Raw genomic sequence first — 27,589 nt, 5'->3', positions numbered from 1 at the left:
CCAGTCATCCATGAAACTCAGTGAGCAGCTTTGGACCAGTCACAGACTCTAAGCCTAAACTACCTCATTGGGTTGTTGTGAGGATGAAATGGAGAGCAGGAGAACCTTGTTAAACCACCTTGACTTCCTTGCAAGAGGAAGAAACGTAGGATATCAATGTATTGTAATAATATTTGCATCAATATTTTCACCTTTTTCTGTGCATCACTCTTGTTTATTAGAAGTATTACAAGTGAAACCTGCAACAAAATATTGTATTGTGGAATGCTCCTATTAATGGTTCTAGTGAATAACCCATGCCCTTTTCTATTCCCCTTTGAAAGAATTCCCCTTCCTTTCCAGAAGTTAATTAGTATTCAGCACCCACTAAGCATACACGGTCCTCATGGGCTTTCTTTTGAGTGCCTTCCCCTTAGTTACCTCCATATTCTTTTGAACTTCTGCAAACATTGGGATTCCCCCCATGCCTGGTGATCTCTCTCTCCTTTGGGCATGGATGGTGCTATTTTGGCGACATACTCAGTACATGAATATACTATTAGTATGTTGGATGGTATGACATGAATAGGTGGCAGTTTTACAGTGCAGTACAGTGAAATGGAAGTAGGAACTTCAATTCTTGAAGCAAAAGAATGGAAACCAAACCTCAGATGATGCCCTCATACCTATCTCAGTGTGAACCTGCTTGGTTATTAAAAGCAGCAGGAGAAGAAATTTTGGGCTTGCATAAGCCCATTTGTTGGACGTTCTAAAAAAGGCTGTGTCTTGAGTTGCTTTAAACTCTGAAATGTACTCTTGTGGAGTTGCAACCTGTTCCTGCTCTCCATATGTTCAGGACAGGGGCTAGACACATCTTTTCAATTTGGCTTTTGAACTGCTGAGATGGTTTTTATTATTGTTTTTAAAGTTTTACTATGTTTTTGTTTTGAACTTTTTCCAAATAGCCTTTGTTGGCTCCAGAAAGGTGGTATAGAAAACACAGTCAGTCAATCGTTCCACGTCAAAGACCTTTGTTCCACTTAGTGTGGAACAAACATTTTTGTGATGGCAGGATGTTTGTACAAAATATGTTTCAGACGAGTGTAACAATCGCTCGAAAAAGTGTAAATGCTGAAATGCATTAAGTATACTTTGTTGCTACTGATGAAACTAGAGATTCCTGTATTCCAATACTGGATAAATATTTCAGTTCTGAGGCTTTGCATCCCAGCCCTTCATAGCTTCTAGTTCTCATGGTGTGCCTGTCCTTTCTTTTCCTACTCAAATTTCAGTTTTCCCAACTCATGCTTGCTCCTGCGTCTCACCCTTCCATGGCATAATATTTAAGCACATATACTTTAGAACCACTGCTACAGTTCATATGATACATTGACACTTCTGCATACAAAGATGACCATCTGTAATATACAAGACCTGCTGGAAATTCCATCATTTCAAACAGAAATAGACACTAGAAGTGATACACATGTTTTGATAGTTTACTGCATGGCACATTTGGAAGTTCGGACAACTCTTAAGATTTCTCTCTCTCACCATTTGTTACAGCTTTGTGTTCAGCAGTATTTTCTGACAAGCCAAGTAAATTGCTGCATGTATTGGACCTTTGAGGCTTGGGGCAAAGAATGGAAAAATTATTTACAAAAGCTTGAAAATATTTAATCACAAGAGGCAGGGGGCAACAATGTTTTAATTATCAGTACCTTAGGCCATTGGCTGGCTGGAGGCTTTCTCAAACAACCAAATGCACTGAATAGCTGTTTGCCAGCCTTAGGGTCAGGCCTGAGATGAAACAGATAAGATAATTGGCTCTAATGAAATCCAGAAGGCCTTGGCTTTCTTGTTTGAGCTTGGATTTGAAAAGTGCGTGTGGAAGTGAGGCTTAATTCAAACCAGTCCTGAACTAGGCCCATTTCTCAATGACTTTGATATTGTTTGAAGTTCTAAAAGTGTTCGCCACACCACTGGCCTGCTGGGCCGGGCCTCCCCGGTCACCTTAATTACTAAGCTTTATTGCTGACTTTACTACACAGGAAAGGAGCCATTATATGTTCCATCAACATCAGCTCTCCTCAGATTGGAGGAAAGGGCAGGGTGAAAGGCCACTGTAGGAAGGCAAAAACTTCACTTTGAGGTAGTCAGATCATTTACCAGTGTTGAATTTCACTGGGCTATGTGTGGACATTCCTAAGAACACAGAAGTCAAATTTCGACTTTGAAAAAAAGCAAGCAAGAAAGTAGTGATCACTTTTCAAAACATTTTGTTTGTTCATGATTTGTGAAGGAAGCCCTTGTATTTAGTAGGGATGCTAACCAAGCGCTAATCACTCACCTAGGAGTAAAACACATACTAAAGTGAAGGCGCAGTATAAATAGAATGGATTATTAATGTCTCTTTGAAGTGGAAATTAGAAAGGAAACCCTTACAGTGAGTGCACAGGCTTAACACCCCAAAGGATTCGCTCTCTTGTATCTGGCATGCTATCTTTAGGGGTAATATGAGTGAATGCAAGGTGTTCTCTAAAAACACAGGAGATCCTGTGAGAGTCCCTGTGGTGGAGGGAGATTACATCTACCCACATTTACAAAGTGGATTATTGTATGATATCTTACCAACAACAATGATAGTGTTTTAGTTCCAAAAATGTTACTTGCAGAATCTGGCAACCTCCCCTGACTGCAAATGCTCACACTGCAAGTAGCCAAATCAGCCTCTGCTGTTCAGCCTGAAAAGTACATAAGCAGCAGTACAGTTGATTGAGACCCAAGCCAAAGGCTGGATTCTCATGATACCTCCACCCACCTGCAAAGAAGCAATGCAATGTGGATTGTTCATGAAACAAGCCAGGGTGTATGCAACAGAGTGGGTTTTCCCTCTTGCCCCTCCTGCAGGTATCTAGGGACCTATGTGGAAAAGCACATCTTGTCCACTCTCTTTGATGCAAAGTGTGACCCTCTTTTGTGGTCATTGTGACTTTTGCTCCCCCTTTCCCCAAGGTGGGGAAAACTGTTTAGTTATCAAAAACTCTGTCTCAAAAGGAGGTCTTACAGCTGTCGAAAGTATGTGCTCCACTAAATGGGGTGGGGGTCCTGGGAATGCATGGAAAAGGTGGAGAATGCTGACAACTGTCAGGTCTATGCTTAAAACTTAATGGATCTTGCTGCAAAGGGAATGACTATTCTATAGCCACATGAGCAATGCACCTTTCCACTGCCCAAATGTTAGGCTCTGTGGGAGTCACTGACATCATTGCTCAATGGTTGAATACACACCCCTTCAGTACATGATTTTGTCCCTTCAATTTAGAATGAGCTGGGGAAAGAAAAGATCTTTATAAAATAATGCTTTTGTAGAGTTAACATGATTCTCATAAATGAGGGACAGACCATAGGAAAAGGACATAGCAAAACTAGAACAAGTGCTAGTACTCTTTCTCTGGTTCACCTACCCTGGGGAGAATTCCAGCTGTTCCATCCTGTTTCAGAGGTCATTTTTTCTGAGCTTTGAAAAAAAACCCAAAGCATAAGTTAGAGGGGACAACATGGGAAAAGGATTTTGTGCTTGTGGTGTCATGCTGCTGCCCTGTAAAAATTTAGATAAGGATGTGTAGCAATTCTGCAGTAAGTGCCTAGTATGGAAGCCACCTGAAACCTGTTGCTCAGAGAATAGAATTTGCTTTCAGCAAGCAGAGTGTTTGACTGCGTGGGACAGACTAACTTTTAAGAAGTCATTTTAGTTGTGTCTGTGAAGGAGTGGTTGACTCAAAACATGTTGGGCCTCAATAGCATGGTGCCTTGTGCACTTTTGGACAGAGCGCTTCTCCTTTGCTCCTTGTATTGGAGATCCCCTCCATTTATCATTCATAAGATATAAACTGACGCAAATAACTTACTCAGTGATGCTGGCACCTGGGGAACCTCTTTACCTGGCTTGGCTGCTGTGTCTCTACAGCATATCACTGGATTGGCATATCATTGAATTACAATCTAGTGTGCGCACGCAGAAGAGCCATTGATTCAGTAGGCCCCCAACTGCTGGACACTTTCTTATAAGCCAAGAGCCAAATAATCTCTTTAAAGCTCAGTCTGCCCCTTTAAACTTCCCATTTCGAAAAAGAATATTGCTTTTATATCTGCTTCTTCTCTCCTCTCTCTCACTTCCTTCTAACTTGCAGCTGGGGATAGGGGAAACTTTCATTACATATGGTAGTGTTATAAATAAAATTCAACTGGAATTGTATTGTGTGAAGTGGGAGTAAGGATGTACTTGCATACTTTTTTGATTATCATAAATGAGGAACCTAAATATAAATTGTCCTAAGAGTTCAGTGCTCAGCGACACATACATTCATTTGGGTTTTGTTGATTTATGTTATCCTTTTGGGTTATATTCAGCTGTGTCATTCTGCTAGTACAAGGGATGTTGTGATGATGCAACCCAAGTTCCAAACTAGGTCCGTGGGCAAGTTCCTTTTAACAACCTCTTGCAGATCTTGGGTTCATAAAGATGCCTGCTAGCTAGCTAGCACTTGTACAATGGGAAAAACACGCAGAGCTAATCTACACCATTTTCTTCAGTTAATTATACATTGGATTTGGATGCTTGAGTGTAGAAAAGTATTTAATTTAATAGCGGTACATAATTTAATCTTGATTATATTTTAGTTATTTATTAAATTTATAGACTGAACCTATAGCTCTGCTAGGGCTCTCTGAGTGGTTACATTTCATTAAAACCAACAGTAAAATTAAACCAACATTTGTGCGCCATTGGTACTGTACTAGGTATATAGACAAAAAGATAGCAAACAGATAAGAAAAAGAGAATATTCCTTCCCAATGCAGGCAATATCCTATTAGATTTTATTTCATACTTGGTTATTAAAGTTATTTTCCCCAACCCCCCCCCAGTTTGATTTCATGGTTTTCTCCTTGTGCTTTCTTTCATCCTTGCTCTAACTATGAAATAGCATCCATATGACTAAATCTGAATAGTTCTGTTTCAAAGGAACAAAGCCACAACTAGAAGCAAGATGTGCTGTAGGGAGTCTTCTGTCTTCTTAATGCTAGTTTTGACCTTGTTAACATGTACGTGCGAGTCTTCACACAGAAAGTCAAATAAATAAAGACGTGTGCTGGGCCCAGTTCTGCTTTTATTAGCATTTTGCCTTTAAGCCACATTAGCTACCATTTGTTTGGTGAGAGGTTTCCTCATTATCACTTTTGATTCTTTCATGTTCACTGTTGTAAGAAAAGAAAAAATACTTTTCTTTGATGTGCTGTATCACTTGCACAAAATAATATTTGTGGGTTCGATCTGTGTATGAAAAAGCATCCTGTATGCTTTGAAATTATTACTTTGTTTGAGAACACTTCATTTGATTGGTCAGAACTTAATTATTCTCTCTACTAATACTAAATAAATTCAAGAGCTAAAGAGATGAGTTTCTGTGCTTGCCTCTTTGAGAACTTATTTTTGTGGAATTATCCTTTTCTTTTCCATCTTTAATAGCCTGATCCTAACCTTTCCTGCGGGAGCCAAAATTCTAGCCGTGACTTGTGGGGATACAACATACAGTATCCCTGTGCATAGAATGGAGTTTCTAAACTCCAATAATCTAACAGATGCTCAACAAAATGGAAACCAGATCTTTTGGGGAGCTTCCACGGTGAAGGAGTTGCTATGCAGAAAGTAATAATAATAGGTTGGATCCAGATTTAGGCTGTATCATGTGAAATAAGGAAAGTGAACTGGAGGAGAATCCTCCAAATGGGGCAATCCTCCAATAGACCTTCCAGAAGCTGAGTCCTTTTGCTCAAGGAAGATTCCTTCCTTTTGCAGAAAACCAGCACTTTAAAAAAAATCTGTTAATTTGCAACAGAAAATAGCATCTCCAACTTTGTGACTTAAAGTTTACTCATTATTGCCATTGTATATTACTCCCACATTGTAGGGTAACTGGCATTCCTCAGCTCACATTCTGTATTGTAATCTACACATAAGTAGTCCTACCAACTTGTCCTTGTAGGATATTGTTGCAAAGTGCCCAGGCTAAAGCACCTCCAAATTTCAGTCTTCTGTCTTTTACTGTTTTGTTTTCTTTAAACCAAAGCATGCCTGGCACATAAAAATACACAAGAATCTCCATTGAAATACTTGTATGGGGTACTTTTATCCTACCCATATTAGCCCCCACATAAAGGGAAAAAGAAGATTCAACACAGATCATTTTGGTTTTAGCTAAGATTGACTAAATTCTCCAGCAAATAGAATTAAAGTCGATTCAGAGAAAGCTTTGCTATTTTTTAAAAAAATTAGTAGGCCAAATTATTATTATGCAGAGAATACATCAATAGGACAAGTGTTGCTGTGCAGATTTTCCTTTTTTGCATAGCCTCAGGAAGGATTACACCTTAAATTACTTGCACTGGCTGAGAGCTGGTAGCCATGCTTATGCTGATTGAAACCTCTGGGGCACGGGGTGTGGGAATTCAGCCAGAACAAAGGCTTTTCCCATGCAGTATTTTCTTTGCCTGAGGCATTTTCATTTGGGGTAAAAAAATGACCCTAAATGTGACAGATGGTAGTGTCTTGTTGAAGTGGGAATAGGCTTGATATTTATTGAGAAAAGGGACTACTGAACATCTCTTTTCAAAAATGTATCCTTGGAGGGCTATGGAGGTTTTTGTTTTTTTTTCTTTTTTCCCCCCAAAACAGAGGTAGCCAGACAAATCCTTGCCCAAATGAAAGAGAAGCTTGATAGCCATAATAGGTAGCTAAAGCTAGTCCTACTGGATTTAATGCTAAGTATACCTAATCTTGACTCATAAAGTGCATACTGGTCCTACCTATAACGAGAAGTAGACATGTAACAACTGGGTTGAATTATCTGTTTTGAGAGCACAAAGACAAGGCTTTGATGACCATGTCAGTAAGTTTTGCGCACATCATTCCCAAAATATGAGAGTCTGGAACCCCCCTATATCTTTATGATATGCTTGACAAATTCAGCACATCCTCTTTCTTGGCATACAGAATATTGTCTGCGGTCTGTTCTTGGCGAGTATGTGAAGTCCTGCTGGCCCTTTAAAATTGGTATTTCAAAATGATTGGATGCACCAATTGGATGCTTTTGTCTGTCGGAAAAGTGTGTCATCATTTCAGGGAAATGTTCACGAGTCTACTGAGAATCGGGAGGGCCAACCATACGGGATGCCACTGCCATTTACAATGTCAACATCTTGCTGCCTTAGATGAGAGAGTTTTCTTTCTAAGTGGAAGGAAACTTTTATGTCATTGTTTTCTTCTTCATTGTAGTACTTTGCTTTGTAGAGAAGAACATGGCATCCACAAATATTCTACTTAGAAGTACTGAATTAAAAGAAATCAATCTATGACACAACTTGAACATTCTTTCCAGTTAGACACACGCACATGCACACACAGAGAGTATATATATTGAGCAACAGGAGAGATAATCCCAAAAAGGTTATGAAATCACTGCAGCAAAAAACCAAAAAAATGCTAGGAAGACAAAAGAACTTTTAAAGACATGTTTAGAAATACTTTCAACTATAAAACTGAGATAGGTGAACTATGATAACTATTTCATTGGCAAAACTCCAGCAGTTGTGATTTCAGGGGGAAATTCTTTAGCCTAATCAGTATTTATTGCCCACTGAAGTTGCCTCTCTTTGGATAATGCTGAAAGTAATTTTACAAAAGAAACTTTCTGATATAGCAGGCAGTAAACTTACCATAGGTGTGGGTGTTTTTGATAGAGTAAAACAGCATTAATTTGTAAGAAACTAAAGGTTCAGATTTATACTTATTGCCATGGAAACAGGTTCTGATCCAGAACTATAACTCAAAGATCTTCTGTTCTGTAAAAAGGTGTAATCCCAGACCAAAGAACCCATGGTGTGGAAGGTGAGTGTCAGTATCACCTGACTTCCCAACCATCAAAGTCTCCCCTCACCCCACTGTGCTTTCTTGAAGCAGGTTTGTAAATTTACTTTGGCCAATTTGACATGTAATTTAGGCTGAAAACCTATATACACTTAGCTGAGGGTCAGTCCCATTGAACTCAGTGGGTTACCACTCAGTAAATACATATTTGATTGCACTGTGCATTAATTTTTCATTATGATTCCCGCCACCACATTTTCCACCTAATGTCATAGATCATTCTGGATGACTTTCCCAAAGAAATCAGGAAGATGATGGTGAATAATGTACATGCTGCTTCACCGAATTAGATAAACACAAAGGACTGGCTCTTACCACAAGAAGGTGGAAGTTTAATGTTGTCCGTGAAAAGCTATGGAAAACATCAGCACAGTGTGGCCATCACCATGGTGGCTGATGCTGATCCCTCTGGGCAGCTTCTTGTTAGCCTCCCATGCGTTCCTCTTGGCTTGGAGACAGAACTGAGGGTGCCGTGCCGTCTGGCCTGCACCCCTAAACTCGGCTGCAGCTCTCAGCTGCAGTGGGAGATGTAAGGCAAGCCCCACCATAAGGAAGGGTGAGGTGCCCACATCAGGTGGCAATGCAGAAGGGGTGACAAATCTTAATGCTCTGGGAGCTTCTGCTCCATGTTGTCCTTCACTTCAGACAACAGAATGTTCTGGCCAGCATTGGAGAAGATGAGAAAGGAAGGCATCAGTAGGTAGTACAAGAGTAAGAAGGCAAGGAGATGAGAGATTGTGAGTGAAAGGATGAATGCATCATCTAAAATGTGCTAAGAGAGGAAATTTAGGAAATTTAGACAAATGGTGCAGAAAGGCCTAAGTGTTAACTATATGGTGTGTTTTCTTGCTTCTGGGATAGATCTTTTCAGTGGTTTTTAGTGGATTCACTAATTCTGATTGTTTTTCTGTCTCCTCAAAGAGCAGCCTTTCCAAACCTCTAGCTATGTCAGCATAGAACACACATCATCCCTAGCCAACATAGCCAATGCAACAATGCATGTATCCCAGTCCTCTGGGTGCTTCAATATTTATTTGTACTGCCAAAACTTTAATTCTTGAAGACCAGTGGCTGAGAAACATGGGATCAGTAGTGTGAAAAAGGAGCACTGCACAGTGAGTTTGTGATGCACTGCAATAAAGTGGTTTTCAAACCTTTGAGCACAGAATGTTCCCCAGATGGTTCTACTCCCTTTCCTGGCCTCATTTCCATTTCCCCAACCATCATTCAATCATTTTATCCTTTCTCAGCTTTTGAGCAGTTTTTGCTTTATTCTAGAAGACTAAAACTTCTGCCCTAAGGTTTCGTTATTGGCAATAAAAACTTTAGGGTCCTCCACCTTTTCCACTCTTGATGCATGACAGCATCATGTCCAATACAGGGCATGTGATGGTGATCTGCAGATGGAGAGGGAAGGAGGCTGGGACATCGTGTGGATACTAAGACATTGGCCCTGGTTTCCTTCCCCCCACGCCCCGCACCTTTAGCCCTCCACAAAGCCTACCTTGGAGAAGCAGCCAGCGCAGTTCTTTCCATGTTGGCTGCAAAAGAGTCCCAGCTCCATGGTTGCAAGACCTTGGAGCTGGGACTCTGAATAATCCTATGGCTACTCAGACAATGTCAGAAGGCCATAGGACTGTGCCCATAAGCTATAGTATGCTGATCTATTGTTTATATTTTTGTCCTCTATTTGTAAGTTATCATGCTCTGCATTCAGGGAGTTCAGAATAGCCTAAAAGTGGTTCCAAGTTCACACCACATGCCCTGCAACCATCTCTGGACTGGGCAGCCATTCTTTCATGGGTTCTCATACACTGGAAAAGGATGGCTGTGGTGGTAGATTTTATTTATCCCCACAACCATGAATTTCTGTCATTTTCTAGAAATATAGCTCTGTGCAGGAAAGGAAATATCTGACCAAGATTTTCATTTACATGTATATTTATTTATTGCATTTCTATACCACCCCACAGCTGAAGCTCTCTGTTTCTTCTAGAAGATGTGGTGACTGGTGACGGACAACAGTTTGGATGACTTTAATAGGGAATGGGACATATTCATAGAGGCTTAAGGCTAACAATGGCTACTAATCCTGATGGAAATATGCTCTCTGTGGTAGCAAAGGCACTGTGCCTCTGTGTACCAGTTGCTGGAGGGCATGAGTGAGAAGGTGCCAGTGCCAGTGCACTCACACTGTGCTTGTGGGTTCCTGTGAGCAGCTAGTTGCCCATTGTGTGAAGAAGTGCTGGACTAGATGAACCCTTGGTCTGATCCAGCATGGCTCTTATATTCTTATGGATAAAACACCAAGGAGGACTGTCCCCAGATGTCTTGGAATTTGTCCACATAACAGTTTCTTGTATTCCTAATTGGGCATTCTAGTATCTGGTCTGTTATGTTTGCAAGCCTGTAAAAATATTTGACTTCTATTTCAGCTACTTTTGCATGTCTTTGTGTCTGGAAATTTTCACTAGGGTTCTTTCTTTCTTTCTTTCTTTCTTTCTTTCTTTCTTTCTTTCTTTCTTATCCCTTCCTTCCTTTGCTGCCCAGATGAATTTTCATTTATCTTGTAAGAGAGTGACTGTTCAAAAACATTTCTGCCCCATATGCTATAAAACCCATAAAAGACAGAAGACTTGAAAGGGGTGAGGTTTGAGGGGAAACAGTAACTGAACAAAGTGCCACAATGATTGTTGTTTTGCTCTGTGTGCCTGTGTGTGTGCGTGCATGTGTGTGCGTGTGCGCATGTCTGCGTGCGTGTGCATGCATGTTTCTATCTCGCCCTAATGTCTTGCATATGACATGCATACTGGGACCACATGCCTTATATTCTCCCAATAATTGGAAACTATCCTGCAACTTCTTTACAGACAACAGAATGCCCCAGATGGAGAGTATTAATGATACTCAGTGGGACATTTCTTTTGTGAATCTCTCCTGCTTCCCAAGAACATGTTGCAGGGTAGCAAGCTTGAAATAAAGGAGGAGCTATTTTGCTTGGAAAGGAAGAAGCTGTTCCAGAAGGGTTGTAAGGCTCTGGCATGAACTCAGTGCTTCAGCTGGATGATGAGCCATAGTCTTTCTGCTCATACTTTTAAAAGAAGAGGGAGGGGGGAAGCCTAGCAGAAAACAGAAATGAGGACTCTAATATTAGGTTGCGATATAAAAATACTTTGGAACAGACACTTTTGCCACACATAGAAAACCAGAATGCATGTATCCTTTTTATAAGAAGATTCTCTCTGTGAGGGCTTGGGAGGAAGGAAAATATGAATGTTTTAATCACACTGTGGTGAATCAGATCCACAATTCAGAAAAGAGAAGGGAAAAGGGAACCAAATTCAAAGTAGGCAATATCTTTATTGAGACCAAGCAAAATGCCACAGAAGATTGTGCAAGCATTTGCGTTCTCCACAATGTTTGATCAGTCTAGGTGGTAAGAGGAAGGGAATTGGGGCAAGAAACATAAGAAGCTCAAACATTAGGCCTGATCTTGTGGCCATGATACCTATAAAGTATGGAGACTTGAGTTTTGAAATGGTGATTGCAAATTGCATGAATCACTGGTAGGTGTTGCAGGTATTGGATAACAGCTAACATTCTGGAACAAAGAAGCAATGGCTGACCATCATTCCTGAAAATATAAAGGGCGTCTGCAACTTGGATCTGTCTCTTGCTTTGGCTGAGGTACAGAGGTCCCTGAGCGGGCAGAGAGCAGAAAAAGAAATATAACAGTCTTTTTATTACCAGTACAGGGGATTAATTTTAGGTGGTGCAATTCTATCAACTTCAACTTCTCTTCAACCTTTAAGGGCTAAGCTCTCATAAGGAAGCTCACTAAAGAAAAACCACGATGAAAACTTGGCAGTATAATAAATCAAAAGGATCCATTGTTACAGCAAGTTAAATTGGAATCAAGCAATGTAAATCTTAGGCCACAGAACCAATGAAACTCTTGATGGAGTGAAAACATTTTCAGGGCCCAATTGAGGAAATGGGGCAAAGTATAGTTCTTGGGGGAGAAAGATCCAAAGTTATAGGGCTCTTGCAGGCTGAGCTGGAAGATGTCTTGCTAATTTGCAGTTCTGAACTTTATCCCCTGTTTCTTATTCCTGGTGCCCACAGTATCTGCTATGGCCTAGACCTGCCCACTGTATTTTCTAATGATACTGGACAGGAGAAGACTAGACCTTGGAGTATCAAGATATTTAAATTGGTGCCCACCAGAGTTCCTGGCTCTTGATTTTGATTTTATTACCTAATTATTTTTACCTGAGATGCTGGTATGTTCAAAGCAAGTACAAGGTTCATGTTTTGAAGCTCAGACCCCACCTCTGCCTTGTGCTTAGGTTCTTAGACAAGTTACTTTTTTTAATCACCAGTTTGCCTTCTGAGAAACGGATGTATTGTGACCAACCATGCTCCTAAGTCACAGGCATTTTATAAATAGGTAAGCCCCATAGTAGACATTTAGTGAGATCCTGCCTGAAAATTTCCAGTGTGCTTATTGACCCCAAAAGATAGGAGATTCTTGGGATAAACAAATCTGTCACTATCACTGCATTTCAGATTTGATTTTTTAAAAGATCTCAGGTTGCTTTCATCCTGTTTATGAAGACATCTGCAATTTTCGTTAAGTTTGTATATTTTGTTAATACACACACACACGCACACACACGCCTGAGCAAAATTAGTATTCATCTGCACTGGCCAGTTAAGTTGGAACAGCTGTTCCCAGCATCTTCTACTTGCCTTCTCTGTAACTGTTGAAGATGAGGAGCCTATCAGAATAAAAAGGTGACAATCCTATTTAAAGACCCCCAAAATGGTTAAATACATTGGGATTCAGGCTTTTAAGAACAAAGCAGTCAGATTCCTATACCTGGATGGATGGATCTGTCAGTTTTGGTTTTTTCTATGTTCAATTTTTAAAAATCTCAAATTCTTTCCATTCTGTTTATGAGGAAAATCACAACGTTTTGAAAATGTTTATCAAAAATAGAGCCAAATGAAATTCCCAGCCTTCCCTTGTTCAAAGGAATCTGTGGCCCAGTTGAAGTTTCCTTGATGAACAATTTGCTGACATGTAAACCTACCAACTTTAATATGGATGCTCTGGGGGACTAAGTCCCATCCTCCATCACTTACTCTTTTGGACTTTTTGGAAATCAGCTTCTTCTGCTCCTTCTTCAGGTTTAGACTTAGAAAAGAATCAGTTAGATCTCTAGGTCCCACTACATAGAGACAGATAAAATGACTAAGTATTTGAATTCTCAAGTATATCATTCACCAAGGGCTGGTGTCCTGGGCCATAAACTTGCCAAACAAGACTCCAGAGATTGCTGGTTTAGGCTGGCTGTTGCCTTTCCACTGTCAGACTAGTTCCAAACTCTTGCCAGCCCAGATGATTTGCTTCTTGGAGTAGAGCACCAAATGGTACACATCCACCTTGCTACAGACAACACCTTACAGTGGTTTGCTGCACCACTGAGACATTCAGATGTCCCCGTAAATTCCACGGCCTGAAACATCCTGCTTCTCTTTATTTTGTTGTAGAGCTGGTGCAGCTTTCCATGCCCATCAAAAGCAAAGCAATCCCAAAACGGTTGATATAAAATGTCAGAAAGGGAATAATCTCAAAGCCCTAAACATGCAAAACTCAGCTATTTCTCCCTGAGTCCAGCAGGGGGTGCTATTACTGGTTTGTGGTTGTAGAATTCCTGCTAGGCATGACCTTGGAAAATCTTAACAATGGGGCCTGGCTTTGATTACAAGAATTGGGTTCTTCCCCCCACCAATTTCTAAGCAAGTTCCCCCTCCCCAGCTTAACAAACATTTTAAAATGTTAAGAGCACAGATAAGTTCGAAAAGCAAACATTTTCCCCCAAAGAAATTTATAGTTCAAATTTACACCAAGTTCACACTAACTGGAGCAATCCAGGTTTCCACTGAGACTTCAGTATTCTCTTTGTAATCCATTAGTCACTTCCCTTGAAGAGTCAGTCTTTATAGGCAGCTGGATAAAATAGGCCCAGATGTGTGTGTAATGTTAGAACCTCTGATATGTACCTGCAAATTATGTGTGTGCGTTTTTTTAAATGTCCCCAGAAAGTAAAGAAAGAGAGAAAACTGGACAGGGGGAGAATGGGACAACCCAGAGAATATGTGATTGCGATATTGTGCTCATCTGTACGTTTAATGATGATTTTTCTGTGTAACTGCTTGTGTATTCTTTATCTTCAGGACTGTGATTATGCCAATTGCCTCTGAGTTCGAGCCAGATGTTGTCCTGGTATCAGCTGGTTTTGATGCTGTGGAAGGCCACAACCCTCCTCTAGGTGGATACAAAGTGACAGCTAAATGTATGTACAAATTTTTGAAAGTCTTTCCTTCCCTCTCGCTCACAAGACTATTGTAGGCAGGGCCAAATTTTGCCTGATTTGATCATTGATCATTCTTCTTGAATCAACAAGATGCAAATACAGCAAACATGCACACCTATGGCAGAGCTTGATATGACCTCCCTCAATCTAATGTGTGAAACAGAGAGAATATAACAATTCTTCTGGCTTTTATAGCACCACCAGGCTCTTGTGCTGAAGGAAATCTTTATTTGGTCGTGTGTGTATTTTCTTTGTTTTGCTTTTTGAGGCTGGTATGCAGGGAACACTACAAGGAAATCAGGTTGGATCCTGATTGTGGAGATGGAAGTGGACTTCTCCAACGCTCTTTCCCCCAGCAGCTGCTCCAGCCCCCTGAAAATGCTACAGTCAATAGACCCTATTGAATAGAGTGAGCTGTGGGGTGGGGGAAACTTCTGTGAGGAGAAGCCTCTTCCCCTCCCAGAAGGCAGACCCTAGATCCAGTCCATTCTTTGCTCTTTGCATAGGTCTGCTGCTGAGGGCCCTACCACCTACCACCAGCTGAGGTAGCTAAGAATAGTGCCCTCAATTCCCCGTGCCTCCATTGTACTTAAACTTTACTAGAATTCCTTATAACTTCAGGTAAGGTCATTTTGCTTGTTGCATTTCGTAGAAAACAATGGCTAGGTGCCATGTGCAACTGTGCACAGTGACCACGTGGCAAGAGGAGCTTCCATTGGCCTACCTGTCTTCAGAACATTGTCTGTGAAGCCCCTTCCGGTGTAAATGGGTTGTCTGTACAATGGCAGGACAGGCTTTGTTCGTGCAATGCGGACCTTGCTTTTTGTTGAGTTCCTGTTCTTGCATGGAAGGTTCTGCTCTTCAGGTACACTGAATGGGTATAGCTTGGAGCATGGGTTGTTCCCACTCTCACTAAAGTGGACCCTTAATGCATCACCAAGAAGAAGAACTGCACCAAAAGCAGAGGACAAGAGGACACGACTGTTTCGATACACATTTAGAAACCGTAGCTATGAGTCAAGCAGAAAAGCAGTACATTTTGCCTTACTGGTAATGACTGTGTGCCTGCCCAGGCTCCTGTCCAACTGCTACGTGTTGATGAGCAGCTTAAAGGCCCCTGCTACTTTCTCTTCGTATGGTTCTATAGCTTTAAATTTGACAGATTTTATCATAGAGGAAACCTTCAAATAGAGAACTGTCCTCTGTAAAGGGGAACATCTCACAGAGTCACCCTGTGCTGCACCCATTCGTGGCACATAGTGAAATGCCTACAGATGTCCACATGCAACTATACTCTGATCTATGGGAAAATGGAATGTTCTAGGAGCATGGAATACCCACTTCTGAACAGTTCCACTTCAAACACTGGTAAGCTGATTACATGTTTGAATACTTCTTCATGTCTAAAGCCCCCTGCACATATAGGTAAACAAACAAAGCCTTAAATGTCAGGGAGAGGGTCTGAGTCAATGACTTCTGGAAATGCTAGCTTTTTACCGGCAAGGAGTTGTTAACGTAACAGACCTTTGAAATCTGTGATTCTTCATGTTAGTCTAAAGCGATGTAGTTTAGAAATGGCTACAACTTGTGATAGTAAGAATAAACTAATAACTGCATAAGATACATAAATACTTTGCTTCCTTTATTTGTCATTCTTGGCTGCCCCATTTAAGACATCCAGTGGTCCTATGGTTATAATAGCATTTATTTCCTTGCCAGAGATTTGGGCCAGAGATTCTGAGCAATCTCCTTTTATTGGCGCTTCCTGTGAAGATGCACATGAGTAAAGCTCCACAGTAGCAGTTTAATCTCAACTAAAAACCTGAGGGCCTAAAGCAGAACTTTTCTACCAGAGGAGCCATGGTTATTCATTTCAAATGTTATTTTTCTGTATTTATTTTATTGTCAGTGTGCCTATTAAAAATATATGGGCAATCCTGTTTGGGTTACAGAGATAATGGTAGCCCTGTGGTGACAGAGGGTTATATTCAAAAAATGGAAAGGCTCTTTAAAGAAAAATAAAATAACCAATCGTGCAATCCTGGACAAGTTTTCTAAGGCACACTGGAAATCATAAAGCAAGAAATGGAAAGAATGACCATTACAGTACTTTGTATGAGTGAACTAAAGTGTACTGGAATGGGAAATTTCCAGTCAGACAAACACAAAGCGTTTTACTCTGGAAATGACAAACTTAGAAGAAATGGAGTGGCTCTAATACTGAGGCAAGATGTAGCACAGGGTGTAAGAGGCTATCATACAAAATCTGATCAAATAATATCAATCAGAATTAGTGGAAAACCTATCAACATAACCATCATTCAGGTCTACACTGCAACAATAGATGGTGAAGATGAAATTGAAATCTGCTATGCAGGTGTTCAAGAGAAAATTGTTAGCACACCAAAATAAGACAAGCTGCTAATCCTAGGTGACTGGAATACAAAAGTAGGAAACAAAGTAGAATCACATGTAGTAGAAGAATTTGGCCTAGGGATAAGAAATGAAGCAGGAGAACAACTTGTAATTTTGTGAAGCTAACAAACTGTTCATTGCAAACACATATTTCCAGCAATGGCTCAGACGATTGTAAACATGGACTTCAGCAGACCACCAATACAGCAATAAAACAGATTATGTAATTGGAAGCAGAAAGTGGAGAATCTGTATTCTTACTGCCAAAACAAGACCAGGAGCAGACTACAGCAGTGACCATCAGCTCTTAATTTCAAAATGAGAGTCAAGCTAAAAAAGATTACTACGGAAACATAGTGCCAAAATACAACTTAACATTCCTGAAGAATTTAAACTTCACATAATGAACAGATTTGCATTGCTCAACTTAGTTGACCATGAGCCAGAAGAACTGTGGACTGAAACCAGAGACAATATTAGAGAAGAATGTCAAAGGACAATTCCAGTAGCAACAAGAAAGAAAAGAGCCTATATGGATGACCGAAGAAACGCTCACAGTTGCAAAGTACAGGTGAGAAGCAAAAGGCAACTGAAATTGGGACAGAATTCTGAATGCAACTTTTCAGGAACTATATGCAGAAATAAAAACAGCTATCACAATGATCACTGCAAAGAAATAGAAGAGAAAAACAAAAGAGAAAAAGAAGATACCTCTTCCAGAAGATCTAAGAATTCAAAAGGAAATTCAAACCTGGATTAGGAATGCTAAAAGACAAACAAGGGAGCATACTATCCAACAAGGAGAAAATAAAAAGAATGTGGAAAGATTATACAAAAGAGCTATACAGAAGAGATAAAAGGATGACAGGCTTCTTTGAAAAGGAATCCTAGGAAGAAGTCTGAAATATTAGAAAACCTAATGAAAACTGCTCTGAAATCATTTGCCAAGAATAAAGCACCTGAATTAGATAAGTTACCAATAGAACTATTCCAAGCTGCAGAAAATGAATATATTCAAATCCTAATGAAATACGCCATCAAATATGGAAAAGAAACCAATGGCCAACAGACTGGATATATTCATTTTATAATCCAGTTCCCAAGAAAGAAGATGCAGAAGCAAAAGAGTGCAGCAACCACAGGACCATTGCATTAATCTCTCATGCAAGCAAAGTGATGCTGAAAATGTTGCAACACAGAATGCTGCTCTATATGGAGTGAGAAATGCCAGAAGTCAAAGCTGGATTCCAAAAAGGGAAAGGAGCTTGAAAACATATCGCACATATGCTTTGATTACTGCAGCACTCAAAAATTTCAGAAGATCAGTTTGCACTTTATAGACCACAGCAAAATCTTTGACTGTGTGGATCCCAAGAAGCTTTGGATGCTCCTACAAGGAATGGGTTTGCCTCAGCACTTGATTGTCCTGATCCGTAGCCTGTATCACAGGATGGAAGTTACAGTTAGAACAAAACAAAGATACGGAATGGTTTCCCATAAGCAGAGCTATCAGATAAGGATGCATTTTATCTGCCTGTCTTCAATCCTTACGCAGATTATGCATATCATAAGGAAAGCCAGATTAGAATTAGAATAAGGAGTGGAAATTGGTGGAAAAATATCACTGATTTTGGATATGCAGATGACTTCATATTGCTGGCAGAAAGCAGCAATGACTTAATTTTTTTCTTTCAAAAAATGACTCTTGAAAGAAGAAAGAACAAAAACAAGGACTAAGTCTGAATATCAAGAAAACAAAAATCATGTTTACTGAAGAATTACAGACCTTCATTGCTAATAATGAAGAATTTGAAAAGGTAAAATATTTCACATACCTTGGCTCATTCATCAATTCAAAGGGAAGCTGAAACCAAGAAAATTGAAGATGCCTGAGCCTTGGAAGGGCAGCGGTGAAGGGACGAGAAAAGATCAAGTGTAAGGCCATTTTACAGGCGACCAAGGTCAAGATCATCTAAATTGTTGTATTCCCAATCACAATTTATGGGTGTGAAAGCTGAACAGTGAAGAAAATTGATGCATTAGAAACATGGTGCTGGAAGAGAGCTTTGCAAATACCCTGGACCAGCAGAAAGACAAATTAGCCCTACATCAAATCAAGCCAAAACTTACTTTACAGATAAAAATGAGAAAACAGGCTGTCGTACTCCTGACACATCATGAGAAGGCAAGACTTACTGAAGAAGGCAGTCAGGCAAAGTTGAAAGCAGATGAAAGGGAAGACCAAATATGGAATGGATTGAACCAATAAAGGAAGCCACAACCTTGAACTTGGAAGAGCTGGCCCCACCCTAACCCCACCCCCAACCCAGGTAGCTGATGCGCTTCTGCATTCCCACAGCTTGGTTGACTAGGCCCTTCAGCTGCCCTTGAAAAAATTTCAACCTAGCAGGGCCTTGGACTGCAGCTGGAGCTCTGACCATTTCAACAACCTTCTCGTTATCAGAGCCTGAGCTGTCAGTTCTGCCAGGATTGGCCAACTCCCCTTCATGCAGCTCATGCTCAGAGGCTGAGCTGTCAGACCCACCAAAATGGGTGGCTTCTCACGTGTGCCTGGGAATTTCTCCATAACACATGCACAGGACAGGTTCGTGTGTTGCTAGCATTAATTAATTAGTTTAATTGTAAGTCAGCTTTTTGAGCCAAATGGCAATACAAAAGCATATACATAATATAAAATAAAAGTGCTGTTTTTAAAAGGACATCTCAAATCCATTTAAATTAGTAAACCAGAAAACTATAGTAATAGCAATAACTAATAATTATTTCCAAATAAGTAATTGAACACAGTTACTTGAACAAACGATTAATGAACTGAACACAATCTAATCTTCACTGTCCATCTAATGGACACAGTGATGGGATGAGGTTGGCTTCTCTTTGAAGACTGTTCCAGATTGTTGGTGCCACAATGGAGAAATCCCATTTTTGGTTTCCCACCTACCACGCATTCCAATGGTAAGGCCTCTGCCACCTAAATTATGTGGAAATGTCTAGAACTTACTGTTAGGCCCAGCATTGGCTTGTGCTAATTTTCTCTGGATCATGGCCGACATTTCTATAATTAAAAGCAACAACAGTTAAACATGACATGCAAGTGTCATAATTTTGACAATCAAAATTCTAGTTTTCTGCCATCTTATTTCAGGCCATGGGGAAATTTCAGAAGTGATAGGAACTCAGCATTTTTATAATTCACTCCCATGTGCTGTGATTCTGCTTTGACTGAGAGACAAAAAGTTTTCTAGATTGTAAGAGACCCCCCCTCTCTCTTTCACATGTGTGTGTGTGTGCGCGCATGTGCACACACACACACACACACACACACATGCGTGGATGAATGTAATCCACGGTTTTCATTTCAGCATAGTGCATAAACTGCATCATACACACTTCTTCAGATACCGTATTGACTTTTAGTGTAACACCCCATAAAAGAGTACTCCCAAGGCCCCAAATTAAGACCATACATACTGTCTTTGATCTTCAAACACTGCAATGTTGATATCAATGGGAGTGTTTTGTGGAGCTCAAGATCCATTTATTCCCTTTTGCCATATTATAGTCTCACTCAATCATTTCAGTATTCCCCTTTTTATTGCTAAAATACAATATTTTCATAGGGCAACTAATAATATTGGGATAACTTACACTGTATGATTCATATGATTGCATAAAGAGATAAATGAGAGAGTCATTTCAAGTGTAAAATATTAATGATAATTGTGGCCAATCACAGCAATGCAGCAGTATGAGACATACAAAGTGCTCCTCTATCTATTCATTTCCACATAGAGGAAAATTATATCTGTGCATCATATTGAACATATGTAGTTACATCTTTACTGTAGAACTGCAAGGAAGAGTCTGGTCATGTAGCAATTCCAAGGTTAGGGTTGATATGGGGCATGAAAGAACATGTGATTGGGATGTTCTTGTATTTGCATTTCACAGCTTCATGTCTAGCAATTCTATTAGACTGTATTTATGTGTCATAAAACTATTTACTTATTATCGGGTTGCAATTAAAGGTCAGTTGGATGAATTGCATTCTACCATTGTAGCCAGAAAATTGTGGGGTGGAAGAAATGCTATACATGGTGAAGATGATGGCAATAAAAAGTATGGTCTATCCACTTATTGATCCTCCTCCAGGGAAGTCAGGATAAAATGATTCCTCCCTTGTATTTTCTAAAAAATCTTAAGACTATAGTTACAATTTTTGCAATGATACACCCCAAAACATTCTAGCCACGCTATCTGTATGCAAATCAGAAAAAACAAAGGTTTGTGCATTGTAAATTTAGGATTTATTCCATTCATGACTGGCAGCTCATAATGATTTGGAAAAAAGGGTTTCTTCCCTGTAGCATTTCTCTTGCTAAATATGGCCACCATGATCTAGCCCAAATTAAGCACATCATTTTCATTCCATAATGATTCGAGTAAGAAACTTAAGCATGTGCTTAACAGTCTCTCATTGAAGTCCATGGGACTTAAAAAGTGCTTAACCTTGGATGGATTGTGCCCTTTGTGTTTGTTTTATCATAAGCTCTCAGGAAGAAGAATGTTATCCTTAAAGTTCTTGATACCACTTTATCACTCAAGGTAGTAACAGGGCCATTAAATGGTAATTATCTCAAAGATGGTAAACAGTCAAGTGTCAAGCAAAACATTGGATGTTTGGAGGGGCTTCTGCTTTCCATGAACAGACTGAACTTAGTTGACTTACTAGAACTTGGTGCTTGCTTTTCCCCCTGCTTATCTAAAAGAAAATATTTGGCACCATGGGGCAAAGTGGAATGATAATTAGTAGTAAGGCAAGAAGGCACATCATTCAGGGTGACACTGGATATCTGCTTTTCGCTGTGTCCAATTTGGGAAGCCACAATGTATCCAGTATGGTATGATAAAATTATTTTCATCTATTTGCAGTATGGGGCTCACATCCCTATGCACTTTTTAAAAGGAAGTTTCCTCTACTTTTCAAATGATTTTTGTTGTAAAGAAGATTTCTCCTAGTGCATCTTTTGACTGCTTTATATAGTGAAAGGGTTGGGAATTTGGGCGTGAAACACAGGCAACCATGCTGGGCCATTAGGAAAATCAGAATTTCCAGTCAGGGTGGAGATGCTGGCAAAATCTGCAATGGATTTATATGATTTCGAACTCCTATGACTCCAGTGTATGGATTTGGTTGCAGACCAGCCTTTCCTGATTTACACAGATTCTGCACACTTGCAGTCTGTTAAAAAAAACTTGGGGGTTCGCACAAAACTGCACTTGCATTGAGGTACCTTAGCACTAATATGCATTAATGCAAGTGTACACTTGGGATAATGTGCATTGATTTTAATGCACTGTGCATTTAGATCCCTAAAAGAAATCCAATTCTATCAATGAGCGGACAAGAGAATGAGAGATGCCTGACCGTCTGTGAAACACAGATGGAATGAATTTAGTAAACTCAATGCATCCCAAAGTCAGGCAATAACTTTATTAGAACCAACTGAAATGTCACAAAATAATGAACAAGCTTTTGAGTTTAAAATGTCCCATCAGACAGATGTTTAAGAAAATAGGGGCAGAAAAAGGAGAAAAAGTAGTGATGTGGTTGCTGCCCAGATTCAGAATAATATCAAACTGAAATTCAAAAGTTAGCAAATGTAACTGCATTAGCTTCTCAAGTCATAAGAGAAGTTCTAAAAAGGCATCCTTGAGAAAGCAAAAAATGGATGATAATATATCCATGTCCTAATTGGAACAGACAGGAAGCCTTGGGAAGCAAAGACTAGTAACATTTTTTTTTTTATTATTAGAACATTTCTATGCTGCCCCTTGCCGAAGCCTCGGGGCGGCTTACAACACAATAAAATACAATACAATACAAAAATAACAATATAAAATTAAAATTAATAATATAAAATAGATAAAAAATATAACGATATAAAAGAAGTTATAAAAGAAAAGAAAAGAAGTCATATTGGCAGTGCTAGAGATACACCTTTTTTCGGTGCTGTGCTCAGTGAAAAAAGCTGTGAAAAATAGTTATGACTATTTGACAATATGAATGTGTATATCTTCCATTTTTACTTTTGATGGGAATCATTGCATATTATTGCTTTGTGTTGAGTCACCCTGAGGGAGGGGGAAAGAGGCAAGACATATGCCTATCACAGATTTGGAAAATTCTCTCAAACATATCAAGGCAAGAGTGGCTTGACCCCAAAAGTTTTATTTTTGAAATGACAAAAAAGAGAGAAAAGTAGGTCTTGAATAAGGGTCAAACAATGCCTTACTCAGCAAATTCTTTGTGTGTGGGGGTGGAATGTAGATCAGGTATGTATGTTTGTTTGTTTGCTTAGCAGCTGCATTTCAAGCTGTGGACCATTTCCAGTGGTGTCCGTTGAACAGAAGAGTGGAAAGCAAGGGAAAGGCACTGGTTTTCACATAGATAGCTAACCCATTACTTGCCTCCTGTATGTGTGAGAGGAGATGGGGAGAAAGGAAAGGTATAGTAATTTTAGACAGGTCCTCTCTTTCTCTTTCTCCCCTGTTTTTGTTTTATTTTGTTTATAGAAAATGACACTGAAAATAAATAAATAAACATTAGGCCCTGGTTGGATAATCAGGGGCCAATGTTAAGATCTTCATATCCTTGAGGCAGACTGGAGTAGCAAGGAAGTGAAGTTCTTTCCATAGACCTTTATGTGTGCTCTCCAAATAAATAGCTGGCCATAGCATTTATTTATGGTGGGTAGTCCTAAAACAAGTGGGGAGTTGGCAGTTATTCTAGGGCTCATGGTTCCCTGCTGAACTGTTAAGGGTTCCATGGGAACATTACCTCAAATATTTTAAAAACAAACAGTTTTTATCACTGGCAATATTCTCACCCAGGCTCCTTGGCCAGGGATTTCAAAAGCTAAGCACAGGGAAGACCGGAGAGGCAATAACCCTTAATCTGATGGATATTATTCTGGCAAGGGCAGACAAAGCTGAAGCGCCTTCTGTGGTGTGTGTAAGTGCATGAGGTGATTAGAGACCATCTGCTCCTCACTCTTTCCTGAACTCCTCTCCTGAGGTGTACAAGCCATTTTGAGGCACTGCCACCATTCAGAGTTGTTCAATAGGCCACTGACATATTGTCTTTATTTAAAATGATTGTCCAGGTTTAAATGGTTAAACAAACAAACAAAGAAAAGAGGTATGTTGTGACTAACTTTTGAAACTATTATGAAGTAGAATATTTCTTTATTAGATTTATATTCCACATTTTTCTTGTAAAAAAAATTCTAAGTGGCTTGCATAATTCCTTCTGTTCTCAATCTTATCCCCACAACAACAACCCCACAAGGTAGGTTGAGCTGAGAGTCTGTGACTGGCCCAAAGTCTCCCACCTAGCTCCATGACTGAGCTAACCCAGATCATCTGAGTCCTAGTCCCATGCTCTTAGCCATCATACCACAGTTTCCAGACTATGAAGGCAATTGAAAAAAAATCAGGGGAATTTCAGTAATGGCCTCTTTTTAACAACAGCTTTGGAAATCTTTTCTAAAATTATTGTGCATTATAGGCAACAAGTGCATATGTCAAGGGTAAAAAAACTGATGGGAATTCTACTGTGTGGCAGGCAGAATAATCTGAATGCCACATCTGTTGGCTTGTGTGGACCTGTTAGAAGACAGACAAACTCCTCTGCTTATGGAAAGGAGTTCCTTCAGCACTGGGCAGACATTGATCCCAGAGACTTAAGTTCTGCATGCAGAAATCTCCATAGACTCTCTGTGGCCTCTAATTCTATCAAATCTGCAAAAACAAACAAACAAAAAAACACCAATCTCTTAACTACAACTTTTGTCATGTTTGGTTAGTATTTATTTAACAGAGTAAGGGTTTGGGTTAATCTACTGAGAAAGGCCTTTCCACCTGAAATAGGCCTAAATATAGGGGTGGCTTTGGATATGCTAGATATTTCTCCCCATTGATTTCAGGAGGGAGACTTTTTAAAAATCTGCTGGGCTAAAAAGCTAGCTAAAGCTAGCTTCTTCCAATTTTGGAAGTGGTGGGTGATCCAACAGTTCATTATGTTCATGTGAGTGTACACACACACACTTAAAATTGCTCTCTAATTGCTCTTCACTAATGAGTGACATGAAGTGCAATAAAATATGATACTAATAAAATATATTTCTCCCCTAAGGGAGAACGTTCCTCATTTCTAAACCTACAGATGGGTACCAACCCTATCAAATTCTCAGAAGTTGCAATTGCTCAAAAAGAACTTCTGGCATGACTGGCTAGTATTTACTCAAGAGAGTAAGGATTTTGGTTAAAAATCCATTGGTTTATAACTACTGCTGTACCCACATAATTTCTCTTTAGACTATTTGCATTTGAGAACACCCTTAAGATCAGATGCTACTGGATACTACTCTTAGTAAGCCCAGGGTTCCGTTCTGTATTACATTTTCAAATGATTTTACTTAATCTAAATTACATAGCTGAAAATCACATTTTGCAGCCTCTCAAAAAACGAATTAGCTTGTTAATGAAATTGACCAGTTACTGACACACAAACATTTGGTAGATATGAAAACAACTATTCCAAACTGTGTACGACAAACATCTCTTGGAATGATTTCATATCAAGAGCAGAGAGAGTGACTTGAGCCATTCATACATATAAATTGCACCTTATCTTACCAGTACAGTTTCACAGTGAGAATCGTTTCCAGCTAGATATTGCTGTATCCATGGACACAGCCAGAATCACACCTTATGTTCTCAACATAAATGCCTCAGTGGAGACAGTGGGGGCACACTGCAGGAAGATGTTTATCGCCTGTCTCAAACAGATCATAAATACTTCAACAGCAAAGGGATTAACCAGTTTGAGGCCACAATCCAATATTGATTTTCATGGGTGAAGCACATAATTTAACTCAATGTTGGCTTGTTGCTAGCCTTATTTATTTACTATAAATTTGCAATCCTTTTATGTATTCTTCAATCCTTTTAGTTTTACATTAATTCTATAGAGTCAGTTAAGTTGACACACAGTGACATGGATTGGAATGGCAGATTATACTAGGGAACTGAGAGGGATACCGGGGAGGGGGACACTGTGCCAAATCTGGAGCCAAAACGGCTTGCTTAGTCTCAAGCCAATGCAGGTCTGTAGAGTAGATTTTGCTGAAGAAGTATCACTAGCAGGTGAAATGTGCCCAATGTACCATTATATTATGGTTTTGGTGACCCAATCTCAAAATTAAGAGTAGGGTTACATCAGTAAAGATCGGAAAGTTTTGCATGTTCATCACAGTCTTATTATGAGCCATCCCAGATGGGAAGGATCCAGAGCCAAAGAGGAACTCATGCCTTCCACACTTTGAGAATCCTGGATATTTATACTACAGCTACCACAGTTATTTTATTCATCAGGCATAATCAGTTATGTGGAGGGAGGACCCTGTATCCACAATGCGTTATTGGCACTCTAAGTGACCCGACACCTTTGTTAACTGTACCTGGTGGCACCTTGTGGGGCATAGAGTAATATCCAACATTATCCCAGTGCTGGCCCTAAATGACATTGTGCAAAAGCAAATCAATGCTTGGCCAGGTGATGGAGGAAAGAGGCAATTTGCTGCCGAAATATGGCACTGCTGCCCAAGTACCCGTCTTCACTCAGTGTCCTCACAAAAGCCAAGCTTGTTTCATAAGCATTAGTTTATGCTAGTGCAGCATCAGTAGCATCAACACTGGGCACTGCCCTTCAGTCAATGTATTTCTTACTTTTTTATTCCACCCATTACCCGCAGCTTTCTAGTTGCCACACTGTGCACATGTCTTACATTTCTAATGTACTGGCATGGGCTGAATCACTCAGTGGGTAAGCCATTGTTTTTGGTGAAATCCTGCTGACAAGCATAATGCAAGGACTGATCCTCATGGCCATTGATTAAAACTGTGAGCTTCGAGTTCCATTCTAAAATTAAATTCTGCTGCACATACAACGATGGATGCACTATGAATCGGCTCCATCACTTTCCAATTCCAGTCAGTTCTAACAATGCCAGTGGCCCAAAGGTAACACCAATGTCTTTCTTCAGATCAAAGGACCAAAGCAGGAAAACGTTGCTGTGGAAAGCCAACTGGGGCAGATTTTGTTGTTCTTTCTGGGTTGAGAGGGAAAGGGAAAGAAATGTTCCCCTTGCGGCAAATTATCTTGGCTTTTTGTGCATTTCTGACAATATTTTGGACTATAAATCAGGAAATGAAGTGCTATAAATAGGAACTTTCAGGCATGGCCTTGGAACAAACTAATATGTAACGTAAGCACAAAAATCTAGCATGCCAGCCTGGATTCCTAATTCAAGATCTAAGTGGGATATACATTTTTTAAAAAGTGGATTTATATATTCAACCCTTGGCTTCACTTTTGGGGGTGGGGGGAAACTGTTTAATAAATAAAAGTAGGCTTCATTTGTGTTTGTTCATTTATTTACTTTTTCTCTTCAGGAAATTGCAAAGCACCCATGCCTGTACCTTGTTCTGCTCTTGTCTGTGATGGATCAGAACTGGCTTCACAGTTTAAATCAACACCATTTCTTGTACTACCTTTGTTCCATTCCAAGCCTACTTTGGCTTTGTAGGTGTCAGGCCTGGTGAATAGAGAGTAACTTCAGAAATTATTTCGGAAAAATAATTGTCAGACAGAAAAATAATTCTCATCTTGACTTTAATTCCTTTTTAATACTCTCTAAGAGGAAATGGAGGTGGTGAGTTGCAACAAAAAAGAAGGCAA

At 39.8% G+C, this 27,589-nt stretch overlaps 1 protein-coding gene across 1 annotated transcript in view; it reads left to right on the top strand.

The window, feature by feature from the left end:
• Positions 1-27,589, top strand: part of LOC123022863 (histone deacetylase 9-like) — a 193,530-nt gene that overhangs the window by 71,558 nt on the left and 94,383 nt on the right. The window contains exon 9 of the mRNA XM_044428959.1: positions 14,210-14,328. Within this exon, the coding sequence (XP_044284894.1) occupies positions 14,210-14,328 (119 nt within the window). The remainder of the gene's footprint in view (positions 1-14,209; positions 14,329-27,589) is intronic.

Source organism: Varanus komodoensis, unplaced genomic scaffold, assembly GCF_004798865.1.
Source record: "Varanus komodoensis strain SLA01 unplaced genomic scaffold, ASM479886v1 scaffold2, whole genome shotgun sequence".
Classification (NCBI taxonomy): domain Eukaryota; kingdom Metazoa; phylum Chordata; class Lepidosauria; order Squamata; family Varanidae; genus Varanus; species Varanus komodoensis.
Note: the sequence above shows the minus strand (reverse complement) of the source record. Positions and strands in the feature narration are given on the sequence as shown.